The sequence below is a fragment of the Musa acuminata genome, chromosome BXJ2-8 (assembly GCF_036884655.1).
Source record: "Musa acuminata AAA Group cultivar baxijiao chromosome BXJ2-8, Cavendish_Baxijiao_AAA, whole genome shotgun sequence".
NCBI lineage: Eukaryota > Viridiplantae > Streptophyta > Magnoliopsida > Zingiberales > Musaceae > Musa > Musa acuminata.
In genome coordinates, this window is record NC_088345.1 from 6,010,418 (window position 1) to 6,026,324 (window position 15,907).

At 37.1% G+C, this 15,907-nt stretch overlaps 1 protein-coding gene across 1 annotated transcript; it reads right to left on the bottom strand.

The window, feature by feature from the left end:
- Window positions 1-283: 283 nt before the first annotated feature.
- LOC103993489 (dynamin-related protein 3A) lies at window positions 284-15,130 on the bottom strand. Its single transcript, XM_009413576.3, has 20 exons — window positions 14,578-15,130; window positions 13,489-13,771; window positions 13,338-13,366; window positions 13,145-13,246; window positions 11,952-12,020; window positions 11,807-11,866; window positions 11,486-11,599; window positions 10,787-10,835; window positions 10,162-10,271; window positions 9,834-9,926; window positions 9,620-9,712; window positions 9,408-9,545; window positions 5,625-5,738; window positions 4,334-4,438; window positions 4,162-4,204; window positions 3,706-3,851; window positions 3,468-3,614; window positions 1,212-1,264; window positions 986-1,085; window positions 284-875 (listed from the first exon to the last, which is right to left on the bottom strand). Exons 1-20 carry the CDS (start codon window positions 14,935-14,937, stop codon window positions 618-620), a joined length of 2,466 nt encoding a protein of 821 aa, XP_009411851.2. The 5' UTR covers window positions 14,938-15,130; the 3' UTR covers window positions 284-617.
- Between the last annotated feature and the right edge of the window lie 777 nt (window positions 15,131-15,907).

Below are 15,907 nucleotides of genomic sequence, written 5' to 3' on the forward strand. Positions count from 1 at the left end.
AAATAGCCATGAAATCGTCATTAATAAGCATATAATGAATGCTGGAGAATGCTTCTAAAGCCTGATGTGTGCGTGTGGTTACAACCAAGTTGAGTGATATAGTTCTTCACTTTATCTACACACAAGAATGAAGTACAAAGGGATACAATAGATCTTTTGCGAAGACAGGCTCGTTACGGTTTTAACATAAAGCAAAAGGCATCAAACGATTGTTTTACAATAAATAAAGAACATAAAAGAAAATGGGCATCGGACTGGAAAAATAGTAGCCATGACTCAAAGATTAGATTGCGCAAAACCCTCATTCAATCAATAGCTTCAAGTCAACAGCTGAAGAAAAATCCTAGCAAATTCCTTAAATAGGATATGGATACTGCCAGCAGCAGATCCACTTCAAATTAAAGCGCAAATGCCAGTAGTAAGCTGCCACATTTTTCTAATGGGTCAGCTTTATATGAAGATAGACTATGATAAGAAAAAAAAGTAAAACGAGTGTTATACAGACGGGAAAAAAAAAAACCAAAATGCACTGCTCGCATTGGCATCCAAAAAAGAAAATGAAACCACGTGTACCAATTTGTGGGAAGCAGACTAAATCCACAACTTGCGGTGAGTGATCAAACATCAAAAGTGGGATAGGATCCCAGGCCATTGGCAACAGAGCTTGAAAACAGTTGAGGCGGTTGTTCTCCTGAGTGTGCCGACTTCCTAGGTCTCGGATTCTTGGGTGAAGCTGAATATTGGGAGGTTAGATCGTTGTTCCCTGCATAAAAGGATGAAGGATGCACATGTATCTTTGGGAGACCAGTTGGATCAGCATCTAATGTATAGCCCTTCTCGATAGACTCGGCTTCAAGTGGGATCTCATCTATTGTCTGGCGACCAACAGGACCAAGAAACAAGGTATCAGTACTTTGCTGAGAGCTAGTGTACATTGCAAATAAGTTGTTTTCAGAACCATAGGTTTGTTCAAGGAGAAACATACCTTATAAGCCTGCTGCAAAACCCAGAGAGTTTCACGTATACGTTTCCTTCTGGCAGTAATGTCATCAGGCTCCCTCAGCAGGTCTTCAAATAGGTTTTCTCTGTTTGACAAGTTAGATCCAAGTATAATTTTTGGTTCACAGCATAAAGCAGCATATAGTTACCATCCTAATAAAACCAAAGGTAGGAGAATATTAATAAATACACAACATGAACCAAGTTGTTACCTGTAAAGCTTCCTGATAAACACATTATGCAGCTCACGTTTTGTATGATTTACCTACACAAGAAACAATAAGAAACCAGTTGCTCAACAAGAGAAAACACTAAACAATGATAACTAAAAGCCAACAGGTCTGCTGTAGATAATGTCAGACTTTCGGTGTCATCACAATCACCAGTTAGATTAGCATCATATCCAAATAATTTAGAAAAGAGATGGCATCAAGCATCAGGCTCCTGCCAGCTATTGGTTATGGTAATGGTCAACACACCAGCCTTACCACCGTAAGCAGAAAATAATGTCTAGCTTGAGCCTTGATCACCAAGTTGCAGATGAGCAACATAACCATTGTGCTAACACTATGGTAAGGCTGGTGTGTTGACCAAGTTGCAGATAAGCAGAAAATAATGTCTAGCTTGATCCTTGATCACCAAGTTGCAGATGAGCAACTTGGTGATCAAGTTGCAGATGAGCAACATAACCATTGTGCTAATAATGTCTAGCCATCTTGTGACCCACAAGTAACTGCTAACACTAAGAAAGATCAAATCACGTAATATAAAGCTAGAGTGCCATGGTTCTTAACTGATTAAGCAACATGTCCTCAGGGCTATATCAGGCCTGAGGCACTGCCTTACAGATGGAAGATAATAACATCATGAATTGATTGTTTAAAAACAAAAGTGATAGATGTATGATACAATCTTTCAGAAGTATACAGATGTATTGATTTTAATCTCAGTTCGATACTGGTTTTATTAATCTAACGGACCACGTAGGTAGGATAATGTATCAGACGAAATACCAACCTGCACTACCCAATACCATTCAGTACAACAATAACAACAAAGTCATAAGTCCCAACTATTTGGGGTCGGCCACATAGATATTTTGCAGAACCACCATTGAGATATATAAAAAATTATATGTTTAATTAAGTTTAGAATAATTAAATCTTTATTTACAATTGCTATTAAAGTATTTTTAGGTCTTCCTCTATTTCTTCTCGCACCACTAACATTAATCATTTCACCTTTTCCGACTATCGCATCCGGAGGTCTTCTAACCATATGCCTATACCATCATAAGTGATCTTCTCTTATCTTATTCTCTATCGAAGCAATACCATTAAGTAAAGCAGTAAAAACATTAAAAAATAATATCACGAATTGGTATTGAGCTATAAGCTCAATAGCTATATACTTGGTCTATGATGAACGTTATGATCGAGATTTAAAACCTTGAACAGAAGCATCTAAAGAAGTAACCCTGATACAACCGCTGACTATGTGAAAATAATCATGATAAAATAGAATCCAATTCACCACAAAAATAAATGCTATTATTACAACTCATCATTCCAGGGGATTGCATTAAAAAGAAAATCGAATAAACCATGTTAACATTCAAAGGACTTATCTTAACTTCAAGCTTATTAATGCTAAAGGCCAATTTTCTTCTCCAATAGAATAAATGGTATCATGGTCGTGACCACAAGGATAGGATATCTGTCTAAATAAACTATACTTATGTCGTGGACAATTACTATCGGTTACACCAGGTAATCAGATCGTTAGATGGATTGTAGTAGGCAGCTGAACACAACATTATTCGCTTGCCTTTTGGAGTCAATTATTCTACTCTTGTTTTGTTATAAAGGGTGGTGCTTGGCCTTGGGATTTGAAGACCATCCTAAGTAACTGCATCCTTTTCATGAATAGTTTGTTGGCTGCACTTACAATTAGATCATGAAGGAGGCAATAGTTTGGCTAGCCCATCATGCAGGTAGAAGTTTCTGGTGTAGCCTATAATTGGACGATCAAGGAATATATTTTCTTGTATTGAATAAAAACATTTTTACTGTAGTATTAGTGACTACATTTAGGAAAGCAGAGCACTGACAGCAGAGCACAAAAACACTTCCCAAGTAAACTAACACCAAATATACAACTTCCACATAGAATGAGTGATTCTTCACTACTAAACATGTAATGCTGTCAAATTTATCAGGAAGGCATAGTGCATCTTAAGTTCAAACATGATTAATATTCATAATTTGTAAGGTCAGAAGGACATTATTCTAGCAAAGAACATATTGAGATATTTTGCTGTTAGATTTATTCATAATTTTGCTTGGTTGTAGGACCCACTCATGAGTTAAAGGCATGTAGACTTAAAACAAAAGAACATAGATCATAGTGTTGACAAACTAAAAGCAAACACCATCTGACCCCTCATAGCTAGAATATAGGAAATTTACCAGGAAGTGCATTATTGCCTTCGGCACAGAGTCCTCAATATTCTTTCTCACAATATCATAATATGATTTCAGCAACAATTTTGTGATTGCTATCTCCAGAGCCTCCTGCTCAGTCTGATTCTCTGAGGGTTTCAAGATTATTGGTGGCTGAAAAATGACAAATTCAGTTACAGAAATGATGCAGGTAAATGGATAAGCAAATGAAAGCAATTCACAAACATAGTTTCAAAATACTTGCCTCTCTCAATTGGATCATAGAGAGTGAAGTTTCAACATTATGAACAGGCATGCCATAAGGCTTGTTCACTGGAACCTCTTTCAAAGATGGACGGTCTTCACTAACACCAAAAATTGATGAAACCCAGCTCGATCCAGTCGTACTACCTGATTCATCTCAAAGTTAAATGGTTACTGAAAACATTTTGGTGATAAACAATTGCACATGCACCATGAGAAAATTGAATGAAGAAATTAACTATCGTTGACACTTGACAGGGAACAAGTATTCCCCTTGGTCCATGAACGACATTACTAGTATTAAGCTATGAGGCTGAAAAACTGTGTTTATCATTCTCAAAATCAGTTCCAACGTATGTCAGGATACAAAATTTTAGAATTGGTTCACTTCTAGTGGGCAACATATCAAAAAGATATTAAAAAAACATTATAATTTTTATAACAGTATTTTTCTCACCAGATGAACCTGGTCTGTCAGAATCCCCAACAATTCGAGCATCCTATTCGTCATCAATAAAAACAGGAAAGGAGAATTAAACCAATGTGAAAGCATACACAAGACATCATAAGAACATATGCATTATAATACCAAAAAAGGTATTGATAAACAACAGGGATAAAGCAGTGACCTGATGATGATCAGGAACAACTCCATTTGCTCCAGATTTGGCAATGATAGCACGAGATTTTAGATTCTTTACAGAAGCTTGCAGCTTATCAGAATCAACTCCATCCTGTGTATAAAAACATAGATTGGTTGTAGATATTCTGATTCCAGAATACCAGGATACAGAAGAGAAACAGTTGCAATTTTCATTTACTCTCTTTGGCCCAAACCCCAAGGTAATGGAAACAAAAATAGAATCAGACTAATGATGAGCCAGGGTTTCACTACATTTTGCACCTATGCCTCACCTTTTTTACTACCAACAAAAGTGGAAAGCAAAGGCTTACCCAGATTCTAAAATTCATGTCATTTATAAATAAAATTTAAAAAAGAAGTTATTCCAATAGCATCATCAAACAAGTCGGATAATCTGTTAGCTAATGAGCAACTCAAGACATTGTGGATAGACAATATGCTATTATGCATCTATTTTTGAACTTAATCTAATTATTCACAATATAATATGACTATGCCTGTACCCATCCCAAGGATTTAGAAGATGTAAGTAGGAACAGAAACTTGCTCGACAATCTACTTCTGCATTGATTTTTTCTTAAAAAAAAACTTTTGATTGAAACAATAAACAAGCATTAGAATTTATTAAAAAATACAAGCTAAGTTTCTCACATAAATTTATAGATTATGATCCTAAAGTTACCCTTCCCCCTAAACTCTGAAGAAAACCTTTATGAATGTCAATATGAAATCTAAAAGCTGAGCAGCACCAATAGATTATGGGTGCTAATAAGAAGGCACCAACATTTTATCTGACAACTTAAAAATGAAAGGATCAAGTCCAACAATAATAAATTTAGGAGAAAGAAATCAAAATGAACTTAAGTTATAGCAGACGCCCAAACCAGCAATCCGTGCCATCAAGATAAATCAATTGGAAAACCCTGTTCTACTCCAGGTTAGATCAGTCTTTGTTAATGAATGCAAGTCACTCAAAAGAAAGTAGTAATGATAGCTGAAGTTTCAAACAGCCTCAGTCCAACAAAATAATATAATCATTGACAAAAATTGCTATAAAAGAAATTTTAGTTTCAATAGTTGATTGGTTAATATTGTTGGCTAAAGAAGCATGACAGTTTTTTTAATAACATTAACTTGTTTAAAAGAAGCAGCCTTTGCTCCAACAAATGCAGATGTCAGCAAAAAGAAGAAAATGAACATGATAAATTTAGTCTAGAATATAAAAGCAAATCTATTAGAAAAAAATGGTTGCACGTACACAATAGAGGAACATATACCTTAGCTCTAGGTGCTGATGCTGCCAACCTTGCAGATTTGACTTGCTGCTGGGCGACTTCTACAGCCTTACTTCCACCAACAAAGTTTGGATGAGAAGTGTTTATATAATCCATCTGGAAAACCAATTAACCAACTCAACCCCGGTCATACAATCGAAACCCAAGAAGAACTTGGACAAGTGAAACTTCAGAAAATAGAATAACCTCAAAACAAGAAGGATTTATCTTGATCACTTGATATTTAAAACTGATAACCAAAGAAGTTGGTCGGTGCCATGCTTGCACACAAATATTTGGCAAATGGATACATGTTTGACAGAAATGTAGAAATGGATGCAGGATTCCAGGAAAAACAAGAGATGCCAAGAAAAATATGCCTATATGATTTAGCTGACTCTTCTGAATAATAAAAGAGATGTTTCTATCACTGGGTGTGTGAGCTAAAGAATTGTTTAGCTGTAATCATGTACATATTTTAGATTTCCTCAGACAGGGCACACTTTTACATTACATAACAAAGTCTGTTATACCTTAAAATTTTGATCTAGAAATTCACAATGCAATCCCTGGCCTTTAGACATCACAAACTGTAAGCATGTAAAATATGTTTACAATACATGTATTAGAACATAATGCTCACAGGATATTCAAAAATAAGTACGTATAACAAGGGAAACTTTCCAACACATCAAGCACATGCACACACAATAGGTTGACATGATAAGGTTTCAAATTTTGCTGATTCAAGCAAACAATAAATGCTTGACACCTGTAAGAGGCACCATAGCACTAACCTGCACTGTTGGTCAATGCAAAAATAGAGGGGCAAAAAGAAAAAGCATAGTTCACATGTCATGCATGACAAAAGGAGAGCAGTCATATACCGTTGGTCATGTAAGAGAGTTGCTTCCGAGCAATTAGCAGCTTAGATTTTTCTCTCTAAAGTAGAACAGAAAGATGATTCCAGAATCAACAAGGCCCAACTTATGGTGACTAGGCAACAGTGAGGCTCAGCACGACAAGTACATGGGCCAATGGGGACTATAATTTGTAATGGTCTCTTACAAAAGGGAGCATTGGGGTGTGCATTAAGTTATTTGACAAAAGACAGATTATAACTTTCAGTTCCGACACAAAGACCAGAAAGAACATAACAAAAATAAATTGACAAAATTTCTACTGAAGTACCAACCGTGCACCATCGACTGCTGTACCGCTCGAAATGGTATGGTACAGGGGGTACATATCGGTCCGAGCATGGGGTGATACACGGACCACACCTGTTTTGTGCAGTCCAATTAAAATAATAAAAAAATAAAAAAAGTGATGGGTTCCTATCTAATTCAGGGTTAAAAAAGAGAAAAAAATCAAATTACAGCTTGCGTCTTCTCGCATACAGTGTCGCTGCCCTTGCTGCTTCCACTTCACTACTGCCACTGCGATGTTGCCGCTTCACCACCGCCACTGCCGCTTCGATGCTGGTTCCAGGTATGCTGCCGTTGCTTCTTCTCCTCTTCTTTCTTTCTTCTTCTTTTTCTTCTTCTTCTTCTTCTTCTTCTTCTTCTTTCTTTTTCCTCCTCCACCGCTTCCTCTTTGTCCTTCTTCCTTCCTCCTCTGTTCCTCCAACACCCCTTCCTCTGAACCCTCTTTTTCTTCCTTGTCGAAACACCAGTATGCACTGGCATGCCGTGTGTCGGCACACCGGTACAGGCCAGTATGTATGGGTTTGATAGATTGCCGAAATGGATCCAGTACCCGAAAAGGCAATCCTTGCTGTGCACATTTTTTAAAGCCTTTTTAATTCTCAAATTGCCAATAATTCTACAGTTCATTTCAGCCATATTATAACTCCCAATTTGGTAGAAGTTTGCATCAAACTTTTGAAAAACAAGTCAGATTAACTGGTTCAGAAATGTCCCAGGAATGAATTGAATGAACCAAATAACCACCATAGCTAAGAACATATCAGCATGAGCAGGAAAATCACTATAGATAAAGGTCTACGTATTTAGCAATTATACATTCGGTGGCAAAACAATAAGAGCCGATGCTCTTAGATTTTACATATTTCAATGTTTCTGTAAGAACCAAGTCTTGCAGCATTAGTTAACAAATATGATAATATATACAAGAAAGTTCGTCAAGAAGATAATACAATCACACATTCCTCAATCATGCTTTCCATAAATCTATAACAGATGTGCCAAGAAGATGAATCACAAGAATATGTTTTGGCATTCCGCTGATGCTTAAACGCTCAAAGAAAAATGATCGAAATCATGCTTTCCATAAATCTATAACAGATGTGCCAAGAAGATGAATCACAAAAATATGTTTTGGCATTCCACTGAAGCATAAATGCTCAAAGAAAAATGATGAAATCAACTCCAACAGACTTCAAAAAAATGAAAAATATTAACAAAGGAACATACACATTAACAAAGGAGGCATTGACTAGCTTGTCAATGATAACATACCTTTACAGTAGCAAGTCTCAGATAATTATAGTACATTTTCCAACCACCAAATACAAACGATTGCATGCACCCATATGATCTACCATATCCATGAACAGAAGTTAACAAGAACCAAGCAATCCACTTCCTATATCACAATACCCTATTCTTAGCAGGTTAATTAATAAACTCAACTTGAGTCCTTGATAGTGACAATGGAGGTAGATTCCTTGGGAAGCTTGCGTTCTCTATGGTATATTCACGATATGCCTCAACTGTTGCCTTTGGCATGTTTAGGGATGAGTTCTTGTCGTCTATGTTCCTTGTGGTCATGTTAAGCTTATTTAGCATTGTGTGACTCAACCAAGTAGAAATGGCCCATTTTCTTGCCTTCTTATTAAATCCTATATACGAAATCAGGCTTCAACCGAAAAAACTAAAAACAAGAAGTTTTACATGACAATGATCCTTTTTTCCTTCAGTTAATCCTCAAACATAATACGGCCCCTTTACTCTGACATAAAGTATGCATGATAAAGATCAAATACCAAAAAGATCACTGGTGACAATTTAAAAAAAGTGTAGCAATTAGCAAAAACCAGTAGACATGACGAATTACTAGATGAATTTCGTTGCTTTTATACATAATTACAATCAAGGTTCGCCGTACCGTACCGTACCGGCGTTTCGACTCGTGCTCGGTACGGTACGGTACGGGTGTACCGAGCACTGTAGCACTGCTACAGTGTGCCACAGTGTTACTGTAGCGCTGCTACAGTACAGACCGGTACAGGGCGGTCCGCGTACCGACAACTTGTCGGACCGGTACGTACCGCCCGTACCGGGCGGTATGGCTCGGTACGGCAAACCCTGATTACAATCCAATATTTCAGTACCATAAAATAAAGATTTAACTCGTACATACGATTTGACTGGCCATCTGGAATAACTTGGGGCTCAAGCATTCTCTAGACAATTCTGAAGTTTGTTCGACTTAGATTATTGGACTAGTGACTACTTTGATTGTAACATAATGATTATGTACCCAATGCTCCTGTGGGTTGTCATATCGGAGTACACGGATTTTGAGGTTTTTTGTGCACAATAGGGGTTTCCATGATTATTCCCAGATAAGCAACCAAGGAAACAGATTCTGGGTCTAAATCATTACACTGGTTTCCCTAAGTTATCGGACATCAATTTAGTCAGAATAAAGATATGAGAAATGCATACACCAGGAGCTATCTTAGTCTTTTGCTTTATGCATTTCACAAGAGCTAAATTCACACATCAAAGCAACACAACAAAACTAAGATAGTTTATCTACCTCCATCTCGATGATATGAGTAATCATTGTCTCTGCAGGTTGAAGGCCTTCCCTTAAGAAGCTCCCAACTACCTCATCCATTGACTTTCGGAGGACAGGAAAACGCTGCAACTCACTAGCTAAACAACGGTGGCTCATCTACAATAACATGAACAATTATTGGTAATTATAAGGCAATCAAGTTATTTTCCTAACAATTTCATGGTGTATACCTTTATTAGTTCATCATAGATAAACTTTGCACACTGAAGACTTGGATCTAGCAGACGACCTATCTGCCTTCGAACTAAAACTTCAAATGGCACCTAATCATGTATTATAGACATAGAGAACCAGGGTTCATCAAAATGAAGAAGATATCTAAACTGCAGACTTAGTTGTATTCAATCTCACAAGAGCATGTAACATCATTCAAGTCACTATCACCTCTGGTACAAAGAGTGCACTTTTTGGACCAGTTGCATTTTGAATAGCCATGCGGATATCTTCATCAGTTACATCCTCACAAGGATCAACTTCCTACACAAACATCAGATGATCATCCATAATGTTGAACTACAAAAGGTAGAGGTTTGTGGGAGGGAATCAAAATACCCCTCCAATTATAGGACTCCTAAACCCATGGAGAACACTAAGGATAAGAAAGAATCTTTCAGATTTAAATAACAGTGATTTATAGTTTTATACAACTAGGGATAAGAAAATATAAAAGGAAGAATATCATGCACATTAGAAAAATGATAATGAAATACACCTCTAAACTCTTCACAAAGATAGACTGAAATATGTAATGTATACGAGCACCACCGGATAGCTCATCAGTTGACAATTCTTCATTCTTCCCTTCCACAATAGAAGAGAAAGCTGCAAAAAACATACCATTAGTTATGGCAACCTGCCTACATTCACTGAAAAGGGCGCATGCTTAGTCAGAAGCTAACAAGGCATGTGAACTAAAGTACCAACAAACTAAATTTTGCATGTTGAAGTATGACAAACGAAATCCAAAAGGGAGACCCAATGCAAAAGGTTTCTTGCAACACGATCTAGGAGGCTACACATGCAACCTTACCCTTATAAGCAAAAGAGGCATCCAAGACAAACTTGGATCATCACTGAGATCACATTCAATCTAAGCCATCCAGGTGAATATTACTAAAATCCAAGATTATAGAATTCTAAAGATATGTAATCATGCAATAAAAAAATTGATCAGTCCAAGAAAGCAAAAGCAACTTAAGACACAATAAACAATTATGAGACCACCGGCATAAACACAAATAATTAAATTTTAAATAACACAAAAATTCACTCCAAAGCATTTCTCATGACAAAAAAAGCTCAAAATTTTGATATTTATTAAATAGCTCCAAGCTGACCTTCACAATATTTTGTAAGAATGTTCAACAGTTTAACCCCCATTCCAGCCTGCAGTCAAAGTTACCTTACAGTCAGTTATTTCAAGGATAATATCGAGAAGGAAGAACATGAAAAGACTAGATAAACACCAAATGATAGCTGAAATAATACAGGAAAATGTATATCGAAAAGTCGATATCATAAGGTATCAAAATCCTGAGACAACCAGCAGCTGAGTTGCCACTAATACTTAAGTTAAATCAAGCTAATCATATGCCACTAAAGAATAAGTTGGGTCAATTAGAGATTTAAGCAGTCTCAACTTCTCATATTGGCTTTGCCTGTAAAAATGAATTATCTTCAAGTGACACAGATAAAAGATAAAGAAAAAGTAACTAAGCAAACACATGCAATGAAAGGGCTATACATTTTAAGAAAATGAGTGTAAGAACCCATGATTGTCGTTTTACTAGTATCCAATCAACTATGTTTTTAAACACACGTGGTGCGGTATGTCTCTCCAGTCCATGGACTGAAGACCCAGATTAGAGGTTGAACAACTAAAAGGGAGATATTGAGATATAACACCAAAATTCGACATGAACATATGATGCTTGTAACAATGGTAGAGAAACTGCAAGAATACAATATATTTTCATCTACAGGTACCAAATATTTATGTATTTATATGTAATGTACATATATACATATATACAAACCTTTGATTCTGCTACATCACCATAGGCCGCATGCTCCTTTGCAACAGCAACCAATTGGGCATTTATGCGAGACTTCAACCCCGGAAGGACATTCTTAATGTGTTGTACTAAAATCTGCAGAAAAGTTGGAATATAATACATCAGGTTTAGGCCACAAAAGGACAAAAGCCAAATATTCTGAATAATTGCTTGAAATAGTGCAGGAAAATTAATCTTTATGTAGCAAAATACATATTGCTAATTCTGTTCAAATATTTATAATCCCAACAAAAAGACACATTTTAATTGTATACTAGCAAAATTATCATTTGAACCACTTACCTGATTCAGTTTCTTGGCTAACTGAGGAACCCCACAACAATGAGAAAGGCCATGATATGCCTGCAAACCACCATAATGTGTCATTATATTTTTGAAATGAATAGCATATAGTGCAGATCAAATATTGTCCTCGGATATAACATACAGGCTGTTTGCGGAAGAAGTTTTCTTCAAATGCCAATGCATCTTTGATACTACGATTCAAGTTGATGTCCTGCATTTTCAAGAAAGTCAGCCATAGCAAAATCTGTTGTGGTCACTGAAACAAAGCATATTTACAAAGACAAAGGTATCAGCAAATATGGAACATCAACAGTGCTCTAAAGCCTAAACACATGCTCAACAAATATCTATTTGAATAACAGATCACAAGTGGCACTATAATAAGCAATGTGATAAAATGCACTCGTCTCAAACAGATAAGTATTTGTTGTAATTGAAGCTAACCTTAAAGTTCTTTCACAACTGATAGGAAAAAATACTTAAAACAAAAATGCTGATTGGTCAACCCATGCTAACTAGTCACCATATATGTCATTGGCTTTAATCTAGAGATTAAAACCGGAACCTATTAAATTTATCCAACAACAATCATGAAAAATTAGACCTAAATATAACCATCTGTATTCCAGTTTAGCTTTGCTTGGAGTAAATTTATAACATAGCCCGAGAGCCTCAAGCCCTTCTGAATATCTTGCTTGGCAATTACTCTGACTTCCTGGATCCTCTAACATGTAAGGGCTCATCTTCCCCCCCCCCCCCCCTCCCAAACAAAAGTATGGGCTCATCTTTACTTGGTTACTTCTCCTTCCTGAAACCTCTAAATCAATTGACTAAGTTTCTTGTTGTGAGAACACTTAAAAGCCCATATTTAGACATTTTTAGCAACCTCAGATGATTTTCCTCATCACATCTCACAATAAAAAAGCTGCTGACATATGATTCTTGATTAGTTTTAACTCCCCAAGTATACAACATGTTCACAACAGATGCACTTTGTAGTCATGGTGCTTGCTTTGTTACTTGGATAGTATTAAGATCATGGTTCGCCTTATCAGTTTATACCGATGTACCCACCGACCATCGATACAGTATATACTGAACCATACCAAATACCGACACACGATATGGTGAGGCATAAAGATAAACCGGTGTATACCACTCGAACTAGTTCTCTATCAAACCGATATGTATCACCCATATTGGACGGTACGTAGTGGTATGGCGAACCATGATTAAGATACCTCAAATTAAATGATAAGTAGTTTCATACATAATTTCCATAACCAGAGATAAGCATGAAGGAAAAGCACATATTATCCGGAAAAATGAAAATACCTGCTGACTACGATTTACAATACCCACATAACCAAGTCGAAGTGGTATCACATTTCCTAACAAAAAGTTGCGTGCATCGGTACCTCTGTCCATTATATCCAACTGCAAATAGAAGTAATAAAGTTAGTGTCATCACGGCAAATAATTATAATGCTATTGTAATTGTAATTTACTAAAGTTCACAAAATAAAACCTTTGTGATGACACCAATTGTGCGAGAACCTGCCAAAATAAAATTCATTATTGTGAAATGGTAGATTAGATTTCAAACATTCTGACAACGTGGAATACTAGTCTACCATGTTCTATCGTCCATAGATAAATAATCGATCAAAAAAACTTACCATCTGGATCTGCAATTCTCGCCATTTGAAGTGCATCAGAATTTGCCAAGTCTGCATTTGCTGGTGAAACTGCTAATATAACGCATGTCTTATGCTTGATGTAAGACAATATCATTGTTCTAATTCTTGCCTCAATATCACTAGGTTGGTCACCAACCGGTACTTTAGTAATTCCAGGTAAGTCAACAAGAGTGATATTCAGGACATTTGGAGAAAAAATCTTCAGACGAATCTGCTTATCAGAAACACCTTTGTTTCCCCCAGCTTCTCTTTCTGTTTCTGCCTAAAATAAATAACATCATTATCAGAAAGTATTGGCAAACAATTGGGAGCAAAATATGGTTAGCAAGAATGAGAATTTCTCTACAAGACATGATTCTCTAGGAAAACTAAAGATTCAAAAAGGACCAACAAGCAACACCAGTGGATTGTATGTCTGTGAGTTTAAGAAATGCATTTAGAACCTAGATGACAAGGTGAAGACACCTCATAGAACTTGCTTTACCACCCGCAAAGCATCAAAACCACTTGTAAGATCCTCATGACATCAATACAAGGATCAATTTATCACCAGAGATCAAAGTTTAAGACCTATGTAGATTCAATAAGCTTAAAACCTTTGCAGATTTAACAAAGTCACATCTAGTTCTACAAAGAAAATATTTGCAACTCTATATGAATCTTGTCGTGTTTGAGCCTATCATTGAGATTCTCAAAAAAGCATAAAGATGCATCTTGCATATCACCAAAGAATAGAATGCCATCGGTTCATAATTTGTAGCAAGAATGCATGTAAATTCTAAATTAGGAAGATTGAAATACACTGTTATATACTAGATTAAATCAGCATATCGATACTCAAATAATCAACAACTAAAAGGACATATGTCAAAATAACTAGCAAAGCGTACTATCCAGAGTGCGCCCTTCAATTCCTAAAAGTTCCAACCCATAAGCAAGACACGGGATGATCAATCCAGTAACTTTAATATCTAGTAAACCAAAAAATGAATGGCAAAATTGCCAAGAATAACATAAAGGAAAGAAACAATCTAAAACCCTCAAACAAAATACAAAAACCCGAAGTACCTGGATCTCCCGACGAATCTCTGAGAAGTCGAAGAACTTCTGCCCGTTCAAGTGGAGGAATTCCCCCCACTCCTCCCCTCCTTCGGCCGCATCCGTTCTCCGCGGCCGGTGCACCAGCTGCAGCACCAGCGGCCGCCGCGTGCAAATATCCGAACCCCTGGGTAAGAAGTCCCGGCCCACCAACGCTTCAAGAACGCTCGACTTGCCGCTGCTCTGGCTCCCGACGACCGCCACCTGGGGAAGATCGATAGTGGACGAGCTCCCGAGTTGGGCGAAGATGTCCTGGAGTTTGTTCACGATAGGGATGACGGTGTGTCCGATCGGTCCCGCAGCAGGGGATGGCGCGGCGTCGTCCGCCATCGAATCGTGGTCCGGCCCCCGGGATCGGGAGGGTTTTGCGGCGGATGCAGCGAGGGTTTTCCAAAACCCTAGTTGGATTCCGCGGCGAAGGCGAATTTCGAGGGCGATTGATCGAGCGAGAAAGAGGTTGAAGTTCAATAGGGTTTGAGCTCCGGAATCTTTAAAATCGGGTGACAAAATGACCGAAATAGAGTTCATCAATGGGCCTATTTACGTAATTCGAAGCACAAAGTCCGCAAGGAAAAGAAATTTTGAGAAGCCCTGACCGGGACTCTTCAACTGGCACGGGATTCGTGGGTATAAGCTTGGAACAACGTAACTTGCATACGAAACATGTGCGACAATTGTATGCGAAAGAATCATAGCCGTTCAGTAGTAACATCAACGGTGATCCTATCACTAATCGCCTGACTGTTCGTTCTGATTCAAATGGTCGGCTGGTACGGTTATGCGGCCGAGCGGTTCCAATTAAGTCACGTAACTGAAGGCCCAATCAACCAATTTCTCGAAGATATAATGCTACATAGCAATAATGTAATTGTATGGATAAAATTAAAATATATATGATAAATTTATACCTTAAATATGTTAGTTGCATGAATTGGCAGATTAGATCGCATGGAACGAGAAGATAGACAGGAACTTTGAACTGTTTCGAAACATGTTGTAACTTAAATACGAGTAAAGATCCATTAATAACATAGTCAGGGGGTTAATAACAAATAAAGATGCATGCAATGAATCCCAGATAATTGAAACATTGAATCTTGTTGTTTTTACTTGCATTAGTTAGATGATGAGACTATTTAATCAATCATTTTCTTTATCATATATCTGTTATAGACCTTTCTAAATTCAGGTCACCATTCATTAAGAAGCCTCTCAAAATTTTGTGCAAACTGGAAACGATCAAGATTCGTAAGACACTTATCACAATAAGATACCTTTCTAAAAAGTTGTGTTTTCACCA

What these genes read in the sequence shown, in the direction of transcription:
- LOC103993489 (XM_009413576.3), bottom strand. Translation starts at nt 14,937, where the DNA reads ATGGCGGACGACGCCGCGCCATCCCCTGCTGCGGGACCGATCGGACAC. An exon ending in CAATTGGTGTCATCACAAAG is followed by an intron (nt 13,247 to 13,337) that starts GTTTTATTTTGT and finishes TTCTATTTGCAG; the next exon opens with TTGGATATAATGGACAGAGG. An exon ending in CTCATATCATCGAGATGGAG is followed by an intron (nt 5,739 to 9,407) that starts GTAGATAAACTA and finishes TTGGTTTTCCAG; the next exon opens with ATGGATTATATAAACACTTC.